Raw genomic sequence first — 27,222 nt, 5'->3', positions numbered from 1 at the left:
ATCTTTACTATATTACTGAGGTACAGTCAGCACCATCTTTATTATATTACTACAGTACAGTCAGTACCATCTTTACTATATTACTGAGGTACAGTTAGCACCCTCTTTACTATATTACTGAGGTACAGTCAGCACCGTCCTCACGATATATTACTAAGGTACAGTCAGCATCCCCCTCCATTGTATCAAAAAGTAATAATGTATTCACAGTTGAGGGCTTTCCAAAATCCCTATATGAACCAGCCCAATATAATCCATCTATTCGATATACAAGTTCACGTGACAGTTTGAGCTTATTTGAGTTATCGTAACCTCTGGAGACAGCCTGAAGAGTTGGGATGGCCAGCTGACATTAAAGGCATTTAGATTAAACATCACCTCAGGTCATTCTCATTATGTCTGACTATTACATTGAGAGTGTAATAGAAGGCATTGGAGTGTATATGCTGGCAAAGGTATTCGCAGGGCGTCTATTTCGGACACTGTACTCATCATGTAATTAAAGGAAACTTTGTAAAACCGCGTCTCTATTAAAGCATACTCAATGCTTTTATTGAGTAAGCGCTAGACTCTAGAGTCTAGACTCTAGAGTAAACCAGAATAAATATCATGTATCATCAGCAGATCAGGATGTAACACATTCTTAGGAAATAGTGTGTGAGAAAATGAGCTCACCAGCAGCCCTCTCAACTCACCTATGTGGCCAGCCTTCACCTCAATTGGCAAATCAAGTTCGACCAATGCCTCTGCCTTTAGGTTCAAGTTGTCTAGCACCAAAGTACCTACAGAAGATGTCATATTGACTAGTGCCAGTGTACCTACAGGCATGTCAAGTTGTTTGGCACAGAAGTACATACAATGCATATGGTGTTGTCTGGTATCAGAGTACCTACAAAATATGTCATGTTGTTTGGCACCAGAGTACCTACAGAGCATGTCGTGTTGTTTGGCACCAGAGTACCTACAGAGCATGTTGTGTTGTTTGTCACCAGAGTTCCAACAAAGCATGTTATGTTGTTTGGCACCAGAGTTCCTACAGAGCATGCCATGTTGTTTGGTACCAAAGTTCCTACAGAGTATGTCGTGATGTATGGCACCAGAGGACATACAAAGCATGTCGTATTGTCTGGTACCAGAGTACATACAAAGCATGTCGTGTTATCTGGTACTAGAGTACATACAGAGCATGTCATGTTGTTTGGCACCACAGTACATAAAAGCATGTCATGTTGTCTGGTACCAGAGTACTGGCAGAGCATGTCAAGTTCCTTATAACCAGAGTACCTAAAGAGCATGTCAAGCTCCTTATCACCAGAGTACCTACGGATCTTTTAGTTAAGATGTGATAAATCTAGACTGAAAAAGTCGATCTCAGCTTTATCGTTGGATGGGTACCAGATAGTCGTGACTAGTCAACATTTTCAGTTTGCAGTTTTACAGTTCATCTGCTGCATGATAGTCGATAAAATATAAAAATAGTAGCAGACGCAGAGCAGGGTATAATTTCATAAGTTGTCTTATTTTCAATTCACAATTTTATCTGTAACTAAAGTCAAGTAGAGTTCAACCTCATGAGTTAACTGTTACTGCAGTGACTACATAAGGCAGATGTTTAACAACATGTTACTGCAGTGACTACATAAGGCAGGTGTTTAACAACATGTTACTGCAGTGACTACATAAGGCAGATGTTTAACAACATGTTACTGCAGTGACTACATAAGGCAGGTGTTTAACAACATGTTACTGCAGTGACTACATAAGGCAGGTGTTTAACAACATGTTACTGCAGTGACTATATAAGGCAGATGTTTAACAACATGTTACTGCAGTGACTACATAAGGCAGGTGTTTAACAACATGTTACTGCAGTGACTATATAAGGCAGATGTTTAACAACATGTTACTGCAGTGACTACATAAGGCAGGTGTTTAACAACATGTTACTGCAGTGACTACATAAGGCAGATGTTTAACAACATGTTACTGCAGTGGCTATATAAGGCAGATGTTTAACAACATGTTACTGCAGTGACTACATAAGGCAGATGTTTAACAACATGTTACTGCAGTGACTACATAAGGCAGGTGTTTAACAACATGTTACTGCAGTGACTACATAAGGCAGATGTTTAACAACATGTTACTGCAGTGACTACATAAGGCAGATGTTTAACAACATGTTACTGCAGTGACTACATAAGGCAGGTGTTTAACAACATGTTACTGCAGTGACTACATAAGGCAGGTGTTTAACAACATGTTACTGCAGTGACTATATAAGGCAGATGCTTAACAACATGTTACTGCAGTGACTACATAAGGCAGATGTTTAACAACATGTTACTGCAGTGACTACATAAGGCAGGTGTTTAACAACATGTTACTGCAGTGACTACATAAGGCAGATGTTTAACAACATGTTACTGCAGTGACTACATAAGGCAGGTGTTTAACAACATGTTACTGCAGTGACTACATAAGGCAGATGTTTAACAACATGTTACTGCAGTGACTACATAAGGCAGGTGTTTAACAACATGTTACTGCAGTGACTACATAAGGCAGGTGTTTAACAACATGTTACCGCAGTGACTATATAAGGCAGATGTTTAACAACATGTTACTGCAGTGACTACATAAGGCAGATGTTTAACAACATGTTACTGCAGTGACTACATAAGGCAGATGTTTAACAACATGTTACTGCAGTGACTACATAAGGCAGGTGTTTAACAACATGTTACCGCAGTGACTATATAAGGCAGGTGTTTAACAACATGTTACTGCAGTGACTCCATAAGGCAGATGTTTAACAACATGTTACTGCAGTGACTACATAAGGCAGATGTTTAACAACATGTTACTGCAGTGACTACATAAGGCAGGTGTTTAACAACATGTTACCGCAGTGACTATATAAGGCAGGTGTTTAACAACATGTTACTGCAGTGACTACATAAGGCAGGTGTTTAACAACATGTTACTGCAGTGACTACATAAGGCAGATGTTTAACAACATGTTACTGCAGTGACAGTTGCATAAATGGCCCTGTTGATCGATTGCAAAAGCAGCTATTAAATAATTGTTTTGTCTCCATAAGATTGCTAGAAACGTAACTGATGAACAACTTGCTCCGCGCAACAGCGCTGAATGGAAAATTACTTCAGCATTATTGATTTTCACAAATTTTCCACTTGAGTGACTTTAACCCTTAATTTCTCTGTCAGATTTTCCAAGCGCTTTAAACCCACACCACCAGTTTCAATCGAGTCAAGCCTTTCTCTGTGTCTCACCTCCAGAAAGACCATACTGAAAGCCTTTGATATGAGCTTCAATATCCTCTACATATTGGTCCAGATACTTGCGTAAAAGCCAGGAAACGAGAGATTGGCCAATAGCAGAAAACATGGTTTTCTATAAAAGGTAGCACTTGAAATATTGTGTGTCCGACCACAGCTTAATTTCCCTCATCATCTGCAAAAGATAAATAAACATATTTGAGAGCAATGTTGCTACTGAACCAACACATCACCATGCGCCACAACTTGAAGCCCTGGCCATATTATAGCACCAATCGTGACTGCCCACCACAACAGCAAAGTCAAAGACAACATATGATATAACTGTCAACCTCCATCATCAATGGATGAGTCACACTGATACACTTAATGGTGTCACAAACACATTTTCTTGCAACACATGCAACTAATTACAAACAAACAAATATTGCATTCAAGTCTATCAATCTAAGGAACTAAGGCTAGTGCTAGAATAATAAGAAGAATGTTTTTTTAAAAACAAAAATATGTTTGAACAACAATTGCTGTGGTGTATTGGCATGCCTACACATTACTAACATATAAACTATGCACTTGTACAGGACAGGCAGTATGTGAGCTAACACAATTCTCGCTAACTTTGACTGGCAGAAGAAATAGCACAGGCAGCTCGTAGCAGGATTATTAGATCCCTACGAGTCAGACTCATAGCTCTAGTTTTATCCTCAGGGTCTTTTCTGTTCTAACAGATATCAGATCAGGCGTTCTATGATAAAAAACCTTCAACTATAAGTTTTCCATTATATATTGTTGCCAAGTTATTTAACAACAAACTTGAGTGAGGACATATGTCGCTGGAGCTTGTAACTCTTTGAAGGAACCCAAATAATTTTGAGAGAAATGGGAAGCTGTGACCTTCCGAACATTGTTGCAGAAATTTGATAATTCTCACTAAATTTTAAATAGATTTTCTAGCCTTTTTCACTAAACTTGACACCTCTACACATTTCACAATGCAGTGATCGTATATAATAACTTTAGCAGAGTAAACTCAACAATAAACAGTGACAACTCTAAAATCTGGAATCAAAGAGTTCCACTAGTAGTCTTTACATTAAATAAAGATGGTTGAAAGAAACAAAATTCTTCAACACATGGATCAAATGTGCAGAAGAATTATATAGAGACTAGCTGTGCCTCCCAGCATTGCCTGGGTACTAGAAATCAGCTTACAAACAATGAGAAGGAAAGAGAGTTGCCTACCACTTACTATTAGCCTAGCACATTACCAATGAAAAATAGTATTAAAAACCAACTTATAAACAATGAGAAGTAATGAGAGTTGTCTGCCATTTGCTATTAGCCTGGTACATTGCCGCTGGAAAATTCCAGTAGGCTAGTTAATAAGCGCAAGGCTTCTAATGACTGTACGCCATGACATTGCATCAGCATTGTCCAGTTACAGCTATTCTAATAATAGCTATAGCTGGAGGAACACACATACTTTGAGAAAGATACATTTAGATACATATATATATGCTAATGAAAACCTATTTGCTCAAGGTATACACTAAATGAGCATGATAGCCTCTGTATTTAAAAAAATATCATACTCCTTTTAGCCACAGCTAACATAGAAAAGTGCCAGAAATGCAGTCGTAGTATCTAAAATCACTCTGCATACAAGAAGATGAAACAAGGATGGGCTAGCTAACAGCACTTGTTTCTAATAACAAACACCTGTTGTCAGCTGTGAAGTTTTCAGAGAATAAAGAATACTAAAAGGTGAGATCTGCAGTTGTGTTTCTTGATAAACCGTCATTCAACTATGAAGTCTTAGCAACTTATTCAAAGCAAAAGCAAACTGCGAAGCATACAACAGCCTGCTAGCATAACTCCAGGATGATAATTATTTTTATTTATCTAAAGTAGGGCAAAAAATAAGACCACGTATTCATACCACCTTTTAATAGTGACAAATAGGAAGTTGCAAATAATGACTAGTTAACATTTAGTTAATTCTCCTATTGAATCTAAGAAATGAAAATCTGTTCGCTGTTTGCCTTGTGAATGCGCACCATTTCGGAAATTGAAAGTCATCTTTGTGCATAGTGCACTAGTGAAAAAAGTTTTCCACAGTGTTAATTGTTGCTAACATTTTCTTCCTCTAGGCATTGTTATGCAACCAATTTACAGTGGCAGTATGTAGTTAGGACATAAATCCATTAACACAGCTTATTTTACGCACTGGCAGCATCTACTTGACTTTCTGTAAATAAAATCTTCACACCTGAACTAAATTTAATGCCTCATTTGACAGCAGATTGTTTTTTTCATGAAATAGAATGAAAAAATCCGTCATCTCCACATGTAAAACAAAAAGTATAAATGTAATCAGCTGAAAGGCAATAATAAAAACCAAAAAATGCCCACTGAACATAACTCGATCAAAAAATACGCCATAAATAAAAATAATTGATATATGCACACATACATACACGAATAATAAAAGTAATCTTCAACGTCAAACTTACCAGTTGCTGAAATGGGCTACAAGATTCCACATACAAAACCTTTAATTTTTAAGTAAGAGTATACGCTGTAACATTTGATTACAGTATTTTACGTTGTTTAAACTAAACACTTTTGATCAAACATTTGCAAATAGGGTAAAGCTATCAACAAGCGCAAGCAACTCTGCTGCTCGAAAATTTGCGTTGCTGCGACTTAGGAAGTTCCAAATGTGGAAATGTCATCGAGGACCTGGTGTTATTGCATCAAAACGAAATTGCAAACGCAATTGCAAATTTTACACGTTGCGCAAAGGCTAGAGGATCGTGCAATTTAGCCGACTCCAGTACAACAAATGTTTGCTGTCATTCTAAATTGGTACCGGTCATGTCACCACACTGCCAAAAAGTGTCGAGTTCGACTCATATTTTCAGGTTTTATCTTATCACACCGATTTCTGAGAAGTCATCTCGCCGATTTCTCACGCTCGTAATATTAAAACAAAGTCAAAACAAGTCGACTGTGGCACATTAGGAGTTGTGTTTTCACGTTCTCCAAGAACATGCAACTACCATTACAACAAAGAAATTTTCATTTTCCCTATATGATAATAGTTGATGGCATTGTGCTATAGCCATGGGTTCAACTATAGATATTTTCAAAGGATATATGGAACATTTGAAATATATGGTGTATATGGAACATAGCATTATAAGTTGCATGTTCGTAACAGGTAGCCTATATTTGTCCTGTTGCATATGACTGGTGTAACGTGTCATATGCGACTGGAGCTCATATGATTAGCTGCCACATGAATTTTATGATATTAATGATGTTATGACGAAGGCGAGTGATAATAGAAAGGGAATGCTTTTGTATATACTGTATACCTTGTGATAGATTCCAGCCAGCCCTGTGTTTGAGTCTGTACCTAGCTGAGCTGACTAAGATCCATTGGGTCCAGCACAACTTGGAGCCTACCAAGCTGATATACAACCAAGCTGATATGTAAGGGGGTGCAAGTGATGAGAACAGCAGAGCCAGTTTGTGCCTGCTCAAGTCGTGATGTGCTGGATGTGATGTACAATATATTAAGCTAAGCAAATATATATCCTGTCACTCAATTAGACCGAGTTCTTATTTAGAGTTCAGATGTGGCACTAGCCCTGCAAGAGTTGTTTAAAATATGTGCACACATTAATATATAAATGAAATTAAAGATATTTCCATATAAATTTTAAAGTCTGTCGTTTGTTGGTGTTTCCAGCTATTATAGTTATTAAAATTTAGAAAATAAGTATTCACTTTGTACTATATGTCGCTATGTGGGTGACAATACGTGTACCGCTCTACGCTGTGCAACGTGATTTTATGATTGTTTTTCCTAGTGTGTAATCATGTTTTGAGGTCTTATGTAGCCTAACGATGTCTACGGCAATGGTGAGACGCTACTAGGAGTTAAGGTCAATGATGTTATCGCGATGACGTCAAAGCTATCAGATTAACAGCATAGGATTCACGGCTTTATTGGCTTTTCGGTCCTACTTGCATATAAGCTACACAGGACCTCACGGGCACTCTTACTCTACACGTACAGTTTTGTAACCAGGAATGTACCTGCACGTTATTTAACATTTACGGCTCATATAAGTAAGTTTAATTTACAAGCTTGCTCAAATTAGCCATTGGCAAAGTGCCAGGCTAATGGCATGTGGTTGGCAAATGCCACTGTTTGATAGGCGTTTTTTAAATACCCGAGCAAAGGCATTCGGCTAGTATATATATATAAAAAAAATTGATTCCTCACCCCGGTTAACCCGTATGGGTGGTAGTTTCTGCTCTAACTCGGGTCTCCTATCAGAGACCTGGGAGTTTGAGCACTCGCCTCAAGATCTTAGCTGTTATCAATAGCGCACTTTCCTGCAACTCACCTGAGTTGATTGCTGTTGGTATCTGGGCAAGCCACATTTTATGTGCCGGTGTTATTGCATCCAGTGCCCCAACGACTACTGGGATTACAGTTGTTCTTACATCCCAGCATTTTTCAATCTCTTCTCCAAGAGGGAGATATTTCTCTACCTTTTCTTTTTCTTTGCTGGCTATATTGTAGTCATTGGGTACTGCTATATCTATAATAGTAGCCCTCTTGTTCTCCTTATCCACCACCACTATATCTGGCTGGTTTGCCAGGACATATGCTTGTCAGTCCAGATGTAGAAGTCCCAGAGGATCTTAGCGCGGTCATTTCCGTTGACCTTACCAGGAGCTTCCTACCAGTGTTCTGGTTTATTAAGGCCATACTCATCACATAGACTTCTATACACAACAACTGCGACATGATTATGCCGCTCGGTGTATGTGTTTCCTGCTAGCTACTTGCATCCACTGATGATGCGTTGGATGGTCTCAGATGCATCTTTGCACAGTCTGCATCTAGGATTGTCTCTAGTGTAATAGATTTTTGTCTGGAGTTGCCTTGTTGGGAGCACTTTCTCCTGGGCTGCCATGATTAGCGACTCTGTATTGGCCGTTAGGTTTCTTTTGTTCAGCCACATATATGTCTGGTAAAGATCGCCAACCTTCCTTTGATAATTGTCGGTGGTAAGCGCCATGAAGAGGTTTCGTGTGCCAGTCAATTTTCTCATCATCAGTGTGAAAGTCCATTGTAAGAGCAGCCGATTGAAATTCAGCTAGCAACTTATCTGAAGTGGCCATGGAGGCTGCATAGGCTTTGATGCTTTGCTCTTCAGCTTTCACTGTCTGCTGTACACTTTTGAGTCCTCTACCGCCATCTTTCCTATCAAGATACAATTCAGTAGTATCAGATTTCGGGTGGAGTGCTCCATGCATGGTCAGCAGTTCACGAGTTGCTATATCTATTTCCTTGATGGCCTCCTCAGTCCACTTTATTGTGCCTGCTGGATACCTTATTACTGGCAGTGCGTAGGTATTTATTGCCATGACTTGGTTCTTGGCATTGAGCTGGCTCCGTAGGACCTGCCGAAAGCGTTTCTTGTATTCAGTAATGGCTTTGTGACGTACTTCGGCTTCGTGGTTGATGTTGCTTTGCATATTCCTTAAGTACTTGTACCCTTCTTCTATATCTTTGATGGTACCATTTGGCATCCTTAGGCCATCTGTGAGCATAGAATGGTCTTTCTTAAGAATTAGCCTTCAACATTTCTCAATACCGAAGGTCATTCCAATGTCCTTGCTGTATACCTGAGTGAGGTGTATTAGCGAATCAATGTCCCTTTCTTTGTTAGCGTACAGCTTGATGTCATCCATGTAGAAAAGGTGGTTTATCTTGGTGCCACTCTTGAACTGGTACCCATATTGAGTCTCCTCCAGCATATTGCTTAGAGGGTTTAGGCAATGCAGAAAAGCAGCGGTGATAAGAAGTCACCTTGATAGATGCCTCGCTTAATTTATACACTCGCCAGCTTTTTGCCATTAGCCTCCAGTTCCGTCTTCCATTTGGTCATTGACATCTTGATGAATGCCACAAGAGCAGGGTGAACATTGTACATATTGAGGCACTCAAGTATCCAAGTATGGGGAATTGAGTCATAGGCCTTTTTGAAGTCAATCCAAACCATTGCAAGATTGGTATGCATTCTCCTGCTGTTTTGACAGACCGTCCGATCCACCAATAACTGATGTTTGGCTCCTCGGGTGTTGCGCCCAATTCCTTTCTGAGCACTGGTCATATAGTGACTCATGTGCTCTTCCAGTTTGCCTGCAACTATTCTTGAGAGTAGTTTCCAGGTGGTGGGCAAGCATGTTATTGGTCGATAGTTTTTAGGAATCGGCCCCTGCTTTGGATCTTTTATCAGAAGTACAGTTCGTCCTTTGGTCAGCCATTCTGGATGGTCACCTTGTTCTATTAGGCATTCTATATGCTTAGCCATTCTAGTGTGAAGTGATGCTAATTTCTTCAACCAGAAGGCTTGAATCATGTCATGGCCAGGTGCTGCCCAGTTTTTCATACGCTGCACTCTGCACTTGATGTCCACTTCGCTGATGGTGAGTCCTTGTTGAGCAACAGTGTGTTGATGACTTTTTTAAGCCTCTTCAGCCAATTTGCAATGGTGTTATAAGTAGTTTCTTTCTCCCAGATGTCTTTTCAGAAATTTGAAGTGCTGGATTAGGGAGGATCTGCCATTGGCCTCCGCAGTTCCCAAAAACTATCGACCAATAACGTGCTTGCCCACCACCTGGAAACTGCTCTCAAGAATAGTTGCAGACAGACTGGAAGAGCACATGAGTCACTATATGACCAGCGCTCAGAAAAGAATTGGGGCAACACCCGAGGAGCCAAAGATCAGTTACTGGTTGATCGGACGGTCTCTCAAGACAGCAGGAGAAGGCATGCCAATCTTGCAATGGTTTGGATTGACTACAAAAAGGCCTATGACTCAATTCTTCATATTTGGATACTTGAGTGCCTCAATATGTACAATGTTCACCCTGCTCTTGTGGCATTCATCAAGATGTCAATGACCAAATGGAAGACGGAACTGGAGGCTAATGGCAAAAAGCTGGCGAGTGTAAAAATTAAGCGAGGCATCTATCAAGGTGACTTCTTATCACCGCTGCTCTTCTGCATATGCTTAAACCCTCTAAGCAATATGCTGGAGAAGACTCAATATGGGTACTAGTTTAATAGTGGCACCAAAATAAACCACCTCTTCTACATAGATGACATCAAGCTGTACGCTAACAAAGAAAGGGAAATTGATTCGCTAATACACCTCACTCAGATACACAGCAAGGACATCGAAATGACCTTCGGTATTGAGAAATGTGGAAGGCTATTTCTTAAGAAAGATCATTCTATGCTCACAGATGGCCTAAGAATGCCAAATGACACCATCAAAGATATAGAAGGATACAAGTACTTGGGGATTATGCAAAGCAGCATCAATAACGAAACTGAGGTACGTCACAAAGTTATTACCGAATACAAGAAATGCCTTCGGCAGGTCCTACGGAGCCAGCTCAATGCCAGGAATCAAGTCATAGCAATAAGTACCAACATCCTGCCAGTATTAAGATATCCAGCAGGCATAATAAAGTGGACTGAGGAAGCCATCAACGAAACAGATATAGCAACTCGTAAACTGCTGACCATGCATGGAGCACTCCACATAAAATCTGATACTACTAGATTGTATCTCGATAGGAAAGATGGCAGTAGGGGGCTCAAAAGTGTACAGCAGACAGTGAAAGAGAGAGAACAAAGCATCAAAGGCTATGCAGCCTCTATGGCCACTTCAGATAAATTGCTAGCTGAATTTCAATCGGCTGCTATGACAATGGAGCTTCGCCCTAAAGATGAAGAAATTGACTTGCGCATGAAATCTCTTCATGGGGCTTACCACTGACAAATATCAAAGATTGGCGATCTTTACCAGACATATATGTGGCTGAACAAAGGAAACCTAATGGCCAATACAGAGCTGCTACTCATGGCAGCCTAGGAGCAAGTGCTCCCAACAAGGCAACTCCAGACCAACATCCATCACACTAGAGACGATCCTAGATGCAGACTGTGCAAAGATGCATCTGAGACCATCCAACACATCATCAGTGAATGCAGGCAGCTAACAGGAAACGCATATACTGAGCGGCATAATCATGTTGCAGTTGTTGTGTGTAGAAGTCTATGTGATGAGTATGGCCTCAATAAACCACAACACTGGTGGGAAGCTGGGTAGGGTCAATGAAAATGACCGCGCTAGGATCCTCTGGGACTTCTACATCTGGACTGACAAGCATGTCCTAGCAAACCAACCAGACATAGTGGTGGTGGACAAGGAAAACATGAGGGCTACTATAATAAATATAGCAGTACTCAATGACTACAATATAGCCAGCAAAGAAAAAGAAAAGGTAGAGAAATATCTCCCTCTTGGAGAAGAGATTGAAAAATGCTGGGATGTAAGAACAACTGTTATTCCAGTAGTCATTGGGGCACTAGGCTCAATAACACTAGCACATAAAATCTGGCTTGCCCAGCTACCAACAGCAATCAACTCAGGTGAGTTGCAGAAAAGTGCGCTATTGGGAACAGCTAAGATCTTGAGGGGAGTGCTTCAACTCTAACGTCTCTGATAGGAGACCCGAGTTAGAGCAGAAATTACAACCCATATGGGTTAACCGGGGTGAGGAATCAATGTTATATATATACATATATATATAGTTCAGAGTATGCAACAAGAAATTCAACTGTGGTATGAGACTGCCAAGTGCTCTGCATTCTTTGGCTCATCTCGCTCTTTATGTATGATTGCAGCTGGTAAGCTATTAATTACTACCATGTACTGCATACATATGTCATATATATATGTATATACACATATATGTATGTGTATATATGCAAATACACATGTATGTGTGCATGTGTTTGTGTGGCAATAACGGTATCATGTAACAACTTGATGTGGATTCTAGTCTCAACATACTCACACAGGCCATACGAAAGAAGAACATAGGTGTACTCTATTTTACTGATAATATTGTAGTGCGCAGGACATAGTTTTTCATAGTGTATTTATATTGTCAAACTCATTTTCTCCTCCCACTCTACTTGGCATTGAGTGATGAACATAAGCATTCATGGCTATTTTATAATGAATGAATAAAAAATTTGAAATCATTGAATAAAAAATAAAAAGCGTTCTTGTATGTATCCCATAGATATACCATAGGTATATCTATGGTATATCATAGGTATATCTATGGTATATCATAGGTATATCCATAGGTATAAACCTAGATTGGCCATTACTAGCTATTCCCATTGGTTGCCTTGTCAGACTTAAATAGCATGACGTTAAGTCATTGTATTGTAACTCATGCTTGGCTGCACTGTTGTTTACAATGAAGCTAATGAGGAGAAGGTGACAAAATCACATTTATTTTTACATAAAAACTTTCTTGGATACATAATCCAGTGAACCAAAGCAATTCTGTGATAATATCTGATAACCACCATAGATTAAAACTATAAAAGTTATGAAATGTTGCACACAAATCATGAGCTATCAGGGCTTTATTTGCCACCCCCTCTCCTATCCCCTTCTCCCAATAAGAAGTGGGAAGGGGAAAAGAGAGAAGAGAGAAAAGAGAGGGGAGGCAAATAGTCCACCCACCCGAAAAGCCAGACCCTGGCTAGGTAAATAGACTAATATCATGCTGAACTAAACATGACTAAATATGATGAGTATGCAAGTATGTCATAAGTCAAAAATGAGACAAAATGATTATTTTAAAACTGGCTATGCATCTCAGTCACTAAAAATGAAGTGTAATGATTGTATCACTAGCATCGTAGATGTTACTAACTATGATGTCAACTAAGCAACGTATTCCCTAATCACAGTTAAGAATCGTGGTGGCTTGAATTTGTCTTCGCCTGTGCTGATTGAGGTTTGCAACCACAGTGAGAAAATGATGAGAGTGTTGTTTAGTAGTGCTGGGTTGGTGAAAAACTTTCCCAGGCTAACACTAATTGCCACCATGGAGAGGTTGCTGAGGTTCAACATCATGCTATTGTTTAGGTGTAATCTTCATGCTAGTAGCCTAGCTCGTGAGATAGCCAAGATATATATTTTGATTAGGGCACATTATGAAGCTAAGAATGGAGCTGGCACAGGTAGCTCGTCTGGTCTTGACCCACCGGGTCAGAGGTGCCCTGGTCAGGCCACCCAACCCTCGAATCTTCTTATACAAAGACACGAGTAGGTTTATGGCTAAATGAGAGCGATTGTATATCACTTTTTAAGTGTGATTGAAATAGAGTCACATATAGTTCTAGCGCGAAAGGACCAGGCGAAATAAAACAAGGTGAGTTCAAACTATACTTTTATGTCTGCAACAATAGTCTTTAGACTATAGGTTTCACAACGTTTTTTGGCAAGAAATAATCAACATGTCGATGGTCTGGGAGTTCATGAAGAAGCCGGTCAAGAAAGGGAAATACTAGGTTATTTGTACAATATGCGAAAGCAAGTTAAGTTACAAAGAAGGGTTCGCCTCAATACTATTGAGGCATTTACAACAAAGGCATCCTGAGAAACTTAAAAGCGTGTCTAAGAACCTTCAATCCAGCAAATTTATTTTATTTTTAGTTTCTTTCACTAATACCAAAGGTTTTAGGGAAGATTTTTGCTTTCCACTATGCTGAGTTATCCATTTCTATATTTGCAAAGTATTTCTCTTCTTGTTGATTATAATAGCAGTTGCAAATAAAATCTGTAATAAAAACACTAGCCAAATCTTGCCATTAATCTATAACCCATTGAATAGCATTGATCCACCAATGTCTAGCCATAAATTGTAAATTGCATCTATAAACCAAGCCACAAAATATAATGATTGGTGTGATAATGGGTTCTTTTATCCTAGGTTATTGATGTCACAACATTGGGCTGTAATAGAACTTATCTCTTAACCTTGAATGAATAAAAAAATTGGCATGCTGACCCGGTCCGCTGTGGTCTTTGCCCTCATTGCTTACTCGAGTCTGGCCTGACCCTGCATTCCTTGGTCTCATTCCAGCTCCAGCTAAGAAAGCCACTGATTCCACTTCCCTGATCAGATGAAAACTTCACAGGCTCTATTTATTTAGTCATGTTTAGTTCAGCATGATATTAGTCTTTTACCTAGCCAGTGTCTGGCTCTTTGGGTGGGTGGGCTATTTGCCCACCCACCAAAAGATCCTCTCTCCTCTTTCTCTTCTTAGGAGAAGGGAAAGAGGAAAAGAGAGAAGGGGGATAGGAGAGAGGGTGCAAATAAAGCCCTGATGGCTTATGATTTGTGCGCAACATTTCTTAACTTTTATAGTTTTAATCTATGGTGGTTATCAGATATTATCACAGAATTGCTTTGGTTCACTGGATTATGTATCCAAGAAAGTTTTTATGTGAAAATAAATGTGATTTTGTCACCTTCTCCTCACAAGCTCCATTGTAAACAACAGTGCAGTCAAGCATTAGGTACAATACATGTACAACGACGTAACGTCATGCTATTTAAGTCTGACAGGCTTTTTCCCTATTGGCCAACTTAGGTTTATATATCTATGATGTATCCATAACATACCGGTGTTTATCGCGACCATTTAGTGCACATTGGCAGTTTGTCACTCGCTTTCGAGTCAATAGTGCGCAGACCCCAATAAGTATGTTTATTCCGAAAATGCGGGTTTGCAGGACATAGGGCGTGCCGACCATAGACTAAGCATAGTTGGAGTTGGCTTTAAAATCGCCATCTAGTGGAACGCTCACGGTGGATGTTAGGAATAAGTTTGTAAGTCTACTCTGCCTGATATATTCGGTGTGTTATAACATGTATTTAAACAGATAAAATTGTGACGATGATCACTTTTTTTAATTTAGAATAAAAACGAATAACGTGGGTTCTTAATTTGCAGGCACAGATACAACAAAATTATTTAGTTAAAATGTAACATAAACTAATATATTATGGCATGTTATGGATTTGCTAAGCTCAGCTATTTCTAATAGCCAAAAGTAGCAAACTATTTTGGCATTAGCGTAGTCATACGCACGCCAGATTTCATGGAAAGCCATTATGGTAAGCCAATGGCTTTCACATGAGGTTACTTGGTGAAGAGGATAAGCATTCATCACTGAGCAATTCATACGACCAACTTATTAACCTATCCGACCCTCACATTCAAACGTGAGCAAACAGTAAAGGACTACCATCATCCGTACATGCCACTAAAAGTGAATACTTTAACAACTTTCTACCTAGAACCATAAGAGACATTTAAATCCTACAAATAACCACCCAGCTAAAGTGCTATAAACTTATATAGCAAGTTAAGTTTGCACTACTGACTAACATTAAACTCAATTGCTTGAAAATTGAAAACCACAGACAAAATAAATTAAATCATATGAGGTACACCACTTCCACATTCTGTGGTCTAGTGTGAAAACAATTACGAGGTAATAACTCCGTGTATAAGGAGCTGTTGTTATGGGTGAAAAGGAGAAATTATGTTATGCATAACTAATCCGAGTCCACACACAACATCAGTGTTGAGTTTGCTTTGTCATTTCATTCTATTTTGACTATGTTCAGTATGTGTACTTTTGCTTTGTCACTTGGGAACTAATTTGATTATTGCTGGTTCTGGTACAAGTGAAGGTGTAAGCTATTGTAAGCAATACTGATATTTACCAGTGAAAGGTACTTTTTTATTCTGTAATCACAACAATTAAAATACTCAGCGAAAACCTCCAAGCAATAATATTAATGACAAAATGTTAAAATAGCTAATAAAAGTTACACCCTTACTCGAATGGTCGTTCATGTTTGCTTGCACGATCTGTACATCTGCGAGTTTCAACAGTCAAACGAGAGTCATGGCGGTCCTTACTTATAGAGGCTTGGTAGTTGAGATAAGGAAATAGAAGAGGATCGACTGATGATAGAGAAGCAGGCTCCATAGGTAGGGAGGGAAAGGATAGAGGCAGAACAGAGAGAGAGAGGGAGGCTCCCAAAGCAGAGGAGCACGCCTCAGCAGGCAGAGGGGACCTCAGCAGTCCTTGAGTAGGAGAGAGGGTTAGGTTGATCTATAGGTTGATTTATAGATAGGCGGTGAGACGTTGGAGCTATTATCTTTTATAGATGGTCTCTGTTAGCCTGTGAAAAGGTGTTTAGGCACTCAGTTTCTGTTATGTTGTAGAGGGTCGGTATTTGAATGAAATTGTCTCTTGTACGTCATGTGAATACACTGGATAAAAATGCTGGTTAACTCTTACTATTTTGGTCACATCTGGTAGAGGTTGGCAGTACTGTGTGCGTGTCCTCCCTTCTAGTTTTCTTGGCGGTTTTCTGATCTGCAGAAAGCTACTCCTTCTTCAATAGGTTTGCCCGATGTTTCTTTGGTGTAAATTCTGATGACTGCGTGTATTATGTACATTTTTGTGGTTTACGCTCTCCTCCATTTTAGTACCTCATTTTGTTAATTTTTTCATACACCGCAATTTTGGTTAGGTTCAGTTTGTGTGTCGTTTCTTAGATTGAGTTAATGAGAATTGGTTAACTGATCAGTATTGATACAATCACTAGTTAAAGTGCTCAGCTATAATCATTTACTGCAGAATCTATGGTTTCTCAAACCTTGATAGTATACAGTTTCAGATTTAAGTTTCATCAATGACAAAGGTTGATTTCCTAAGTGTTTCTTGCCATGTGTTTATGGTTCTATTTAGGCTGTAGCAGCAGTGTATTTCGCAAATACACGTACACAAAGGTAATGATGAGCGGGTTTTTGTGTGCTCATGTGAAAATTGGACGATAGCCCAGTTCTTACAGAAATGTGCTTGCTACGGCCGGTGAGCATAAAACAGCAAAGTTCTTCCTGTTTGGGGTCAGATATACCGCTTGTTGGAGTAAGTGTTGACGCTTAAAGATGTGCGTGCTCCCGCTCTGTGTGGAAGAAGACAACTCTCCTGCTTTGTGGAAGACATTATTTTTTCTATGCAACGTGTAAGAGTTGTAATGTACTCTTATGTTGGTAGAAAATGCTTTGGTTATTGGAGTTGGTAGTGTGCTAGTGAACATATTAGTTTCATTAATTTCCAATCAACCCCGTCATATAATTTTTAGCCACTCTTTAGCATACAAAAGGTTTGCCCTGGAATATTTATTAGTGGGCTGTTAGTTGGAGGAGGTGGTGGTTGGAGTGTTCGCCCAAGAGGAGTTTAATAAATAGATTGAGCGAGACTTTGGTGGTAGTCACCTACATGGATGCATGGCAGAGTGCTTTAGGCAACATGACCTAACTGAATTTTTTCCTCAGTTTCACAGCAGAAGCTAAAATATTTTACTTTATGGTTTAGCATATTGATTCGCTGTCAAAAAGACTTCATGTTCGCACAACACTGCCTCTTGAAGGTTGCTTTACAGGATTGTTTACAGGGATGAAGGACAGGAGTGGTTTTTTGATATCGTTAGTAAGTTTAGTACCATATTTTGTTGCCCTAATAAGAGATTTTCAATCTACTTGATAATGTTTTGCATTCGACATGAAGTTAATATTCAGCGTGCATTTTTATCATAATAAAATAGCTGCAAAACTTCGTCAGGTTGTACCAACAAGGAGACAGATTTGGTTACTTCAAAAACATTGACAGTGCGTTTTATGAAATTTTTCAATGAAATAAAAATGAACATGAAAATACATAATTTGCGTTATAAGGTCTTTTTAATACTAACCGTAAAAATAGCTCTACTCAGCAGGAAAGATCTGCTGTATATATACGTTTTTGATTTTTTAAAAAAGTTTTTGTTATCATTTGCATTGCCTAGGTTACATTCTTGTAGCTGCAGTAGCCTGCTGTGGACCTTTAAGTTTCTTTAGTAGGTGGTTACTAGCCAAGTTGGCTAGTGATATTGTGGATGAATCCATTATTTTTTCATACCTGTGTATTTTGTTCATGAGCGCTTTGTTCTGGGCTATTTTAAGTTTATATGGGAAAATTTTGAAGCTTGTGATCTGTGATGAGTCTTGATGAGGAGTCACAGGAAGATGAGCTGCTGGCACTGGAGGCTATATTTTGTGAGGCTGATTACCTCCAACTCAACAAGGATGGTCTTATACAGCCAGTTAACCAACCTGCGTTAAGTTGTAGTGGTGCTTCGACTGAGAAAGGTCATTCTGGAACCTTCTTCGCTCAGGTGCAGATAGAGGATTCCTTACAAATAAAAGGTGCATAAGGCAGACGTGTTTTTATCGCTTTCTGAAAGGCTTAAAGCCACCTATTGACTTGAAAAGTGCTTAAAATTAGGGTGTTATATGGGAGGTATTATTGTTGCTTAATTGTTCTTAACACTCAGGAGCAGACAATTTTAGCTGGAATTATATCTAGTGTTTTCAATAACCTGTGCTCCCAATTTATGTGATGAAGATCATATCGTATAGCATGTTATATACAATCTTCAGAGAATGCGCTCCCTAGCAAGTATAAACATAGCGATATCTACTGTATTTTGTGAATTTATAATAAAACTTTTAAAATGCAGTGATTTTCAAGTGAATTGTTTTATTATTGTCATTTAAAAACCGCAGTTTATAAATTTTTTGTCGTGTTTACTAGATTATAAAGAACTTCAAGAAACTTCTGAAATCAAATTTCTTCCTCCAATAGTTCTTGGGTTTCACCTTCCAGCTGACTACCCATCAGTTTCTCCTCCCACTCTACATCTCAGTTGTAAATGGCTTTGTAAGTCACAGGTAAGCCACTCTCCAGTGTTTCTGACACCAAAAAAGACCTCTTATCAGTAGATACCAAATAGTCTATTGGATTGTAGCAAATACAACTAGACTATTGAATCTGTGGGCTATCAACTAGTCTATTAGACCTGTAGGTATATCAACTAGTCTATTAGACCTGTAGGCATATCAACTAGTCTATTAGACCTGTAGGCATATCAACTAGTCTATTAGACTTGTAGGCATATCAACTAGTCTTTTAGACCTGTAGGTATATCAACTAGTCTATTAGACCTGTAGACATATCAACTAGTCTGTTAGACCTGTAGGCATATCAACTAGTCTATTGAACCTGTAGGCATATCAACTAGTCTATTAGACCTGTAGGCATATCAACTAGTCTATTAGACCTGTAGGCATATCAACTAGTCTATTAGACCTGTAGGCATAACAACTAGTCTATTAGACCTGTAGGCGTATCAACTAGTCTATTAGACCTGTAGACATATCAACTAGTCTGTTAGACCTGTAGGTATATCAACTAGTCTATTAGACCTGTAGGCATATCAACTAGTCTATTAGACCTGTAGGCATATCAACTAGTCTATTAGACCTATAGGCATATTAACTAGTCTATTAGACCTGTAGGCGTATCAACTAGTCTATTAGACCTGTAGGCATATCAACTAGTCTATTAGACCTGTAGGCATATCAACTAGTCTATTAGACCTGTAGGCATATCAACTAGTCTATTAGACCTGTAGGCATATCAACTAGTCTATTAGACTTGTAGGCATATCAACTAGTCTTTTAGACCTGTAGGTATATCAACTAGTCTATTAGACCTGTAGACATATCAACTAGTCTGTTAGACCTGTAGGCATATCAACTAGTCAATTAGACCTGTAGACATATCAACTAGTCTGTTAGACCTGTAGGCATATCAACTAGTCTATTGAACCTGTAGGCATATCAACTAGTCTATTAGACCTGTAGGCATATCAACTAGTCTATTAGACCTGTAGGCATATCAACTAGTCTATTAGACCTATAGGCATATCAACTAGTCTATTAGACCTGTAGGCGTATCAACTAGTCTATTAGGCCTGTAGGCATATCAACTAGTCTATTGGACCTGTAGGCATATCAACTAGTCTATTATACCTGTAGGCATATGTACATAGGTTATTATGTGTATGGACACATGCACATAGGTTATTATGTCTATGAACACATGTCAATAACTGTACTGTAGGTTATTATGTCTATGAACACATGCACATAGGCTATCATGTCTATGGACACATGTAAATAGGTTATTATGTGTATGAACACATGTACACAGGTTATTATGTTTATGAACACATGTACATAGGTTATTATGTCTATGGACACATGTACATAGATTATTATGTCTATGAACACATTTACATAGGTTATTATGTCTATGGACACATGTACATAGATTATTATGTGTATGAACACATGTACATAGGTTATTATGTCTTTGAACACATGTACATAGTTTATTATGTCTATGGACACATGTACATAGGTTATTGTGTGTATGAACACATGTATACAGGTTATTATGTTTATGAACACATGTACATAGGTTATTATGTCTATGGACACATGTACATAGATTATTATGTCTATGAACACATTTACATAGGTTATTATGTCTATGGACACATGTACATAGGTTATTATGTGTATGAACACATGTACACAGGTTATTATGTTTATGAACACATTTACATAGGTTATTATGTCTATGAACACAGGTACATCGATTATTATGTCTATGGACACATGTACATAGATTATTATGTCTATGAACACATTTACATAGGTTATTATGTCTATGAACACATGTACATAGGTTATTATGTCTATGGACACTTGTAAATAGGTTTTTTATATAACAAGATATGTATTCTTTGGTAACCGTCAACTTCTGTATATTTGATTTTTTTTTTCTCAAATACTCGTGGCTGTTTTGCTTCAGTTAGCAAAGTTAAGTAAAAGATTGGATGAACTCTGGGGAGAAAATGAGCATCAGCCAGTCCTCTACATATGGTGTGACTTTCTACAGCAAGACTCCCTACGATATCTCAGTCAGTAATTCTCTATAGATCTATTTGAATTTTTGTGCTTTGAAATCAATTTGTCTCGTAGTCTGGTGATACAATGAAATAAATTTGAAATGTTAACGGTGTTCATCTGAATGGCTCTCTTTTAACATTAAATCAAAACACAGCATTTTACATTCTCCAACCTGTTCCGGGTTCACTAGATTTTATTGTTTTTTTCCTTGTCAAGACATCCAAACTCTTCTGGAGATTCAAAGTGCTGATGAAGAAGAGACAACCGATGAACGTGTTATACAGGATTTGTCCTCTCCTAAACTGCTTTACAATTACCTTGTGGAGTACAACAAGGAGCAGCTCAAACTGGTCAGTCACACATGTTTTCTACCTCTGCTTCTAAACCATCATTTACAACGATATACTCATCAGTTGCTGGATGTCCTTGAACATTCTGTTAAATGGAATACATGCATGTTGCATATGACTGCTATGAGACATGTTACATTTCTGCTTCTTGCCCCAACTGGATATTTGTATGCACAAAGTTTATAGTCTTAGCTCTTTTACTAACCGATTGTACGATTATCATCACTTCGATATTCTCAAATCATGAAAGATTCTCATTTTCTTAATTGAGTATTGTGACAGATTCTGCTAATTTAAATAGCATTTATTATATTTTGGTGCATATAAAGTTTCAAGAATTTGTTTCCTAAACAGGAACAAAAATGTTTACTTGGTTATACTAGTGAATCTAACAAACACATAGTATTCATGACCAGCAATGTTGCTGACTCGCAATGAATAAGCAAACTTTTTAAAATTGTATCGTTAGAAGCTATTTAAATCAGATGAGTGAGATGTTGACATGTCAAGATAGATGTTGACATGTTTCAAGATGGATGCTGACATATGTCAAGATGGATGTTTACATATGTCAAAATGGACGTTGACATATGTCAAGATGGATGTTGACATGTCAAGATAGATGTTGACATGTCAAGATGGATGTTGACATGTCAAGATGGATGTTGACATGTCAAGATAGATGTTGACATGTCAAGATAGATTTGACATATTTAAAGAGTCGTGTAACAGCTCCAATAGATCTATATTGAACAAGTAGACACTTTGTGTTTTTTTGCAGGAGTTTGACAAGTCAGTATGGCCCTGTGCAGTCTGTTTTGACGAGAAACTTGGTTTAGAAAGTTTTCGGTTCTATGACTGTGGTCATGTCTACTGCAAAGACTGTATGGCTTCTCACTTTACAGTGAGGATAGATGAGGGTGAAGTAAAGCAGCTGACTTGCCCTGCCGATGACTGCAACTCACAAGGTCACCCTTCTCAGGTCAGTAACCTTGTCTCTCATGTCAATAACCTTGACTCTCAGGTTTTTCAGGACATTGAAAAACCTGGTTTTTCAGGTCAGTTACTTTGTCTCTTAGATTGGTCACCTTGTCTTTCAAGTCAGTTACCTTGTTGCTTAGGTTGGTCACTTTGTCTTTCAGGTCAGTTAGCTTGTGTCTTAGGTCAGTTAACTTATATCTCAGGTATTGATAGACTATGGTCATCAGATAAAAGGAAGACTATTTTTGTCAGATTTACTTCTGATATTATTGTGCAACTTAACAAGTTTGTATTTTACAATCAGCTTCAACAAAGTAGGGACAAAAACTTGATAGCTTAATAGTCTTGATAGCCATCTGTTAACAATGACTTGTTGATAGTTTAATAGTCTTGATAGTCATCTGTTAACAATGACTTGTTGATAGTTTAATAGTCTTGATAGTCATCTGTTAACAATGACTTGTTGATAGTTTAATAGTCTTGATAGTCATCTGTTGACAATGACTTGTTGATAGTTTAATAGTCTTGATAGCCATCTGTTAACAATGACTTGTTGATAGTTTAATAGTCTTGATAGTCATCTGTTAACAATGACTTGTTGATAGTTTAATAGTCTTGATAGCCATCTGTTAACAATGACTTGTTGATAGTTTAATAGTCTTGATAGCCATCTGTTAACAATGACTTGTTGATAGTTTAATAGTCTTGATAGTCGTCTGTTAACAATGACTTGTTGATAGTTTAATAGTCTTGATAGTCATCTGTTAACAATGACTTGTTGATAGTTTAATAGTCTTGATAGTCATCTGTTAACAATGACTTGTTGATAGTTTAATAGTCTTGATAGTCATCTGTTGACAATGACTTGTTGATAGTTTAATAGTCTTGATAGCCATCTGTTAACAATGACTTGTTGATAGTTTAATAGTCTTGATAGCCATCTGTTAACAATGACTTGTTGATAGTTTAATAGTCTTGATAGCCATCTGTTAACAATGACTTGTTGGTAGTTTAATAGTCTTGATAGTCATCTGTTAACAATGACTTGTTGATAGTTTAATAGTCTTGATAGCCATCTGTTAACAATGACTTGTTGATAGTTTAATAGTCTTGATAGTCATCTGTTAACAATGACTTGTTGATAGTTTAATAGTCTTGATAGTCATCTGTTAACAATGACTTGTTGATAGTTTAATAGTCTTGATAGTCATCTGTTAACAATGACTTGTTGATAGTTTAATAGTCTTGATAGTCATCTGTTGACAATGACTTGTTGATAGTTTAATAGTCTTGATAGTCATCTGTTGACAATGACTTGTTGATAGTTTAATAGTCTTGATAGCCATCTGTTAACAATGACTTGTTGATAGTTTAATAGTCTTGATAGTCATCTGTTAACAATGACTTGTTGATAGTTTAATAGTCTTGATAGTCATCTGTTAACAATGACTTGTTGATAGTTTAATAGTCTTGATAGTCATCTGTTGACAATGACTTGTTGATAGTTTAATAGTCTTGATAGCCATCTGTTAACAATGACTTGTTGATAGTTTAATAGTCTTGATAGTCGTCTGTTAACAATGACTTGTTGATAGTTTAATAGTCTTGATAGTCGTCTGTTAACAATGACTTGTTGATAGTTTAATAGTCTTGATAGCCATCTGTTAACAATGACTTGTTGATAGTTTAATAGTCTTGATAGTCATCTGTTAACAATGACTTGTTGATAGTTTAATAGTCTTGATAGTCATCTGTTAACAATGACTTGTTGATAGTTTAATAGTCTTGATAGTCGTCTGTTGACAATGACTTGTTGATAGTTTAATAGTCTTGATAGTCGTCTGTTAACAATGACTTGTTGATAGTTTAATAGTCTTGATAGCCATCTGTTAACAATGACTTGTTGATAGTTTAATAGTCTTGATAGTCATCTGTTAACAATGACTTGTTGATAGTTTAATAGTCTTGATAGTCATCTGTTAACAATGACTTGTTGATAGTTTAATAGTCTTGATAGTCATCTGTTAACAATGACTTGTTGATAGTTTAATAGTCTTGATAGTCATCTGTTGACAATGACTTGTTGATAGTTTAATAGTCTTGATAGCCATCTGTTAACAATGACTTGTTGATAGTTTAATAGTCTTGATAGCCATCTGTTAACAATGACTTGTTGGTAGTTTAATAGTCTTGATAGCCATCTGTTAACAATGACTTGTTGATAGTTTAATAATCTTGATAGCCGTCTGTTAACAATGATTTGTTGAGGAAAGTTGGTCTAGGCTATTGAGCTCACATTGTCACTGCTAGGCTTGGCATAAAGTTGTATCAGTTTTCCATTTCCAACATTTTTTATGTTATTTAATTTAGCTCCTGAACCTGCCCACTCTCTGTGAGTCTACATATCCTTGGATTAACTCAATAAATTATGCGTTATTTTTGTTACAGCTTAAGGACCTTCTCTCTCCTGAACTCTATGAAAAGTACGAAAGGCTTCTTCTTCAGACTACTCTTGACGGCATGCTCGACGTAACCTACTGTCCTCGTACCTTCTGTCAAACTGCCCTTCTTATCGAACCTGACAGCAGTATGGGAACTTGTAGCTCATGTAACTTTGTCTTCTGCACCAACTGCAAGATGTCATACCATGGCATACACCCCTGTAGCATTCGGCGAGGTGAGCTCATCACTCTTCTCATTAAAAAAAAGCAGCTTTTCATTCGCGCAAGGAGCAAAAAATGGAAACACAACGACGTTCATTTGGATGCTGAGGCGGCATCTTCTACAGAAAATGGCAACATAATTGTTAAGCTTTCTTTTGAATGAAAGCAAACATTCTTATTTAATCGTCGCTTTAATCTGAAAAGGGTTTCTTATGCTCAATATCTAATGGTAACTCCTTGCATGAGACCAGCAGCTGTGCTAGAATATGCCAGCCTAACAGTTGCTAAAGATTGCAACCGGTGATAAGACTCTGTTGCATCAGTTAGAACCTCTGTGAGGGAGAAGACAGATCTTCAAAGGGCAAAGTAGATATTGTATCAGATAAGCTTTCCATATCTAATAGTGTTGGGCTAGCATCAGACTAATCTACTATTGCTACAAACCAATGTTATTCAGGTGTGAATATCATGATCATAGATAATTGGAAACTAAAATCAGTCACTCTTGTGAATGACTACATGTCTGAGGGAAACACCTTCGAGAATATTGTCTGCCAAATTCAATCTTTGATGGAAGATTGTAAACTTGCTAGGAGACAGAATACTTGATCTTTGGTAACGCGTTTAACATTGTTTAGCAGTTTTTCTTTTCAACATGCAATGTATGGCTCACATACTTCATGTTTAGATAACAAATATTATGTAACAATAGCAGTTTCATTCGTCATAGTATATTTATTTCAGTTAGTTTTCTATATAGCTAAAATAAGAATGACACACATTTGTCCTTGATCTGCCCTACTGCTCGCGTGAAAGCATGTCGAACAGCGAGAGTTGCTGTGAATTAAAATTAGGTTGTCCATCTCATAATTATTTTTACAGAATGCATGGACTGCTGCTGTCACAACTCTTTTAACTACATTTCGAAAACGATTTGCATGGGCCTATTTGAGGCTGCCCGTTGAGCAAAGTGGACTCTTAGTCTAACCCAATCGATTGTTTGGTTGATTGTCAGGAGAGCTGAAAGAGAAGTTGGATGAAGCGGATGAAGAGGAATTAGATGCATTCAAAGAACGTTATGGCAAGGCATTTGTTGAGTCACTTGTAAATGAATGCGCTTCCTACTCATGGATAGACAAGAATTGTGAACCCTGCCCTGTCTGCTCATGTAAGATCACCGTAAGTAGCTCTTTTTATTTTATCCTTATATGGTCATTTATTTCTCATTTGATTGGCTAAGAACTGAAAGATATTCACCTGTTTGGTACTCAATAGTCTGCGGAGACCGGCCTACGATCTTATCGGATACTGTGTTGCTTAGACAAGAGGCGACTGTTTTTATGATTTGATTGGCTTGTGATAAGAGCCAGCGTTGCTCTGTAATACTGGCTGGATTGTAGAAAGACGACGGTTGTAACAAGATGACATGCACAAAATGTAAATCATTCTTCTGCTGGTTGTGCAAGGCCGTGCTGCCGCTTGGAAACCCCTACATCCACTTCAGAAACAATCCCAACTGTCATTTGTTCCCTGGAGAGCAAGACATTGACATAGCATTTGAGTAGCGGGTTTATGTGTCAAAGTTCTTTCTTAACGAGACGCCATATTCGTCCATTGCAAATGGGTAAGATAGGTGGTCGTTTTTCCTGGAATAGTTTGCTAACATAAAAGCGTGCAAAGTCACTGGCTCTCAGACAAAGGGGCAGAGCCACCAATTCTTCTTTTCAAGACATATTTTGGGGAGATTAATGGCTATTTTGCAGACTTATTGACAAGTTTCCTTCCTTTAAGGTTGTATACTTTTACTATAGTATTTATTTTATTTTTGATGAAAGATGATTTTTTATGATGGAAGCTTCTATCAGCCAAGTTACACAATATACATAACTCAAGATATAAATCATACTAGTTCTACAAGGGACCTTAGAGAGCTAGTGAGGGACATAAGATATAAATCATACTAGTTCTACAAGGGACCTTAGGGAGCTAGTGAGGGACATAAGATATAAATCATACTAGTTCTACAAGGGACCTTAGAGAGCTAGTGAGGGACATAAGATATAAATCA

General features: G+C 38.0%; 2 protein-coding genes across 4 annotated transcripts in view; one reads left to right on the top strand and one right to left on the bottom strand.

Annotated features, from left to right (window-relative positions):
- The window catches only part of LOC137408134 (intermembrane lipid transfer protein VPS13A-like), a 98,469-nt gene extending 89,961 nt beyond the window's left edge, over nt 1-8,508 (bottom strand). Inside the window, exons 1-3 of the mRNA XM_068094522.1 lie at nt 8,269-8,508; nt 3,298-3,418; nt 696-782 (exon numbers count right to left, since the gene is read on the bottom strand). Coding sequence (XP_067950623.1) covers nt 696-782; nt 3,298-3,418; nt 8,269-8,508 — 448 coding nt within the window. The remainder of the gene's footprint in view (nt 1-695; nt 783-3,297; nt 3,419-8,268) is intronic.
- Nucleotides 8,509-15,013: 6,505 nt separating this feature from the next.
- Nucleotides 15,014-27,209, top strand: LOC137408846 (E3 ubiquitin-protein ligase RNF14-like). 3 transcript variants are annotated; one of them, XM_068095428.1, is made up of 9 exons: nt 15,014-15,108; nt 18,305-18,547; nt 18,936-19,072; nt 21,063-21,171; nt 21,377-21,510; nt 22,292-22,492; nt 24,940-25,168; nt 26,170-26,333; nt 26,555-27,209. In XM_068095428.1, exons 2-9 carry the CDS (start codon nt 18,340-18,342, stop codon nt 26,717-26,719), a joined length of 1,347 nt encoding a protein of 448 aa, XP_067951529.1. In that variant the 5' UTR covers nt 15,014-15,108; nt 18,305-18,339; the 3' UTR covers nt 26,720-27,209. The 3 variants fall into 3 exon arrangements, with proteins under 3 accessions (XP_067951529.1, XP_067951531.1, XP_067951530.1); XM_068095430.1 differs by having other exon boundaries at nt 15,077-15,108; nt 18,465-18,547; XM_068095429.1 differs by lacking the exon at nt 15,014-15,108 and adding an exon at nt 15,126-15,213.
- The last annotated feature ends 13 nt before the right edge of the window (nt 27,210-27,222 follow it).

The sequence above is a fragment of the Watersipora subatra genome, chromosome 11 (assembly GCF_963576615.1).
Source record: "Watersipora subatra chromosome 11, tzWatSuba1.1, whole genome shotgun sequence".
In the NCBI taxonomy this organism is placed as follows: domain Eukaryota; kingdom Metazoa; phylum Bryozoa; class Gymnolaemata; order Cheilostomatida; family Watersiporidae; genus Watersipora; species Watersipora subatra.
The sequence above is the reverse complement of the archived record's forward strand: the minus strand, read 5'-3'. Positions and strand labels throughout refer to the sequence as shown.

Bases quoted from the DNA above. Each gene is read 5' to 3' on its own strand.
- LOC137408846 (XM_068095428.1), top strand. From the start codon at position 18,340: ATGAGTCTTGATGAGGAGTCACAGGAAGATGAGCTGCTGGCACTGGAG. The intron at 21,511-22,291 runs GTCAGTCACACA...GTTTTTTTGCAG, and splicing joins ACAAGGAGCAGCTCAAACTG to GAGTTTGACAAGTCAGTATG. The intron at 26,334-26,554 runs GTAAGTAGCTCT...GCTGGATTGTAG, and splicing joins TCTGCTCATGTAAGATCACC to AAAGACGACGGTTGTAACAA.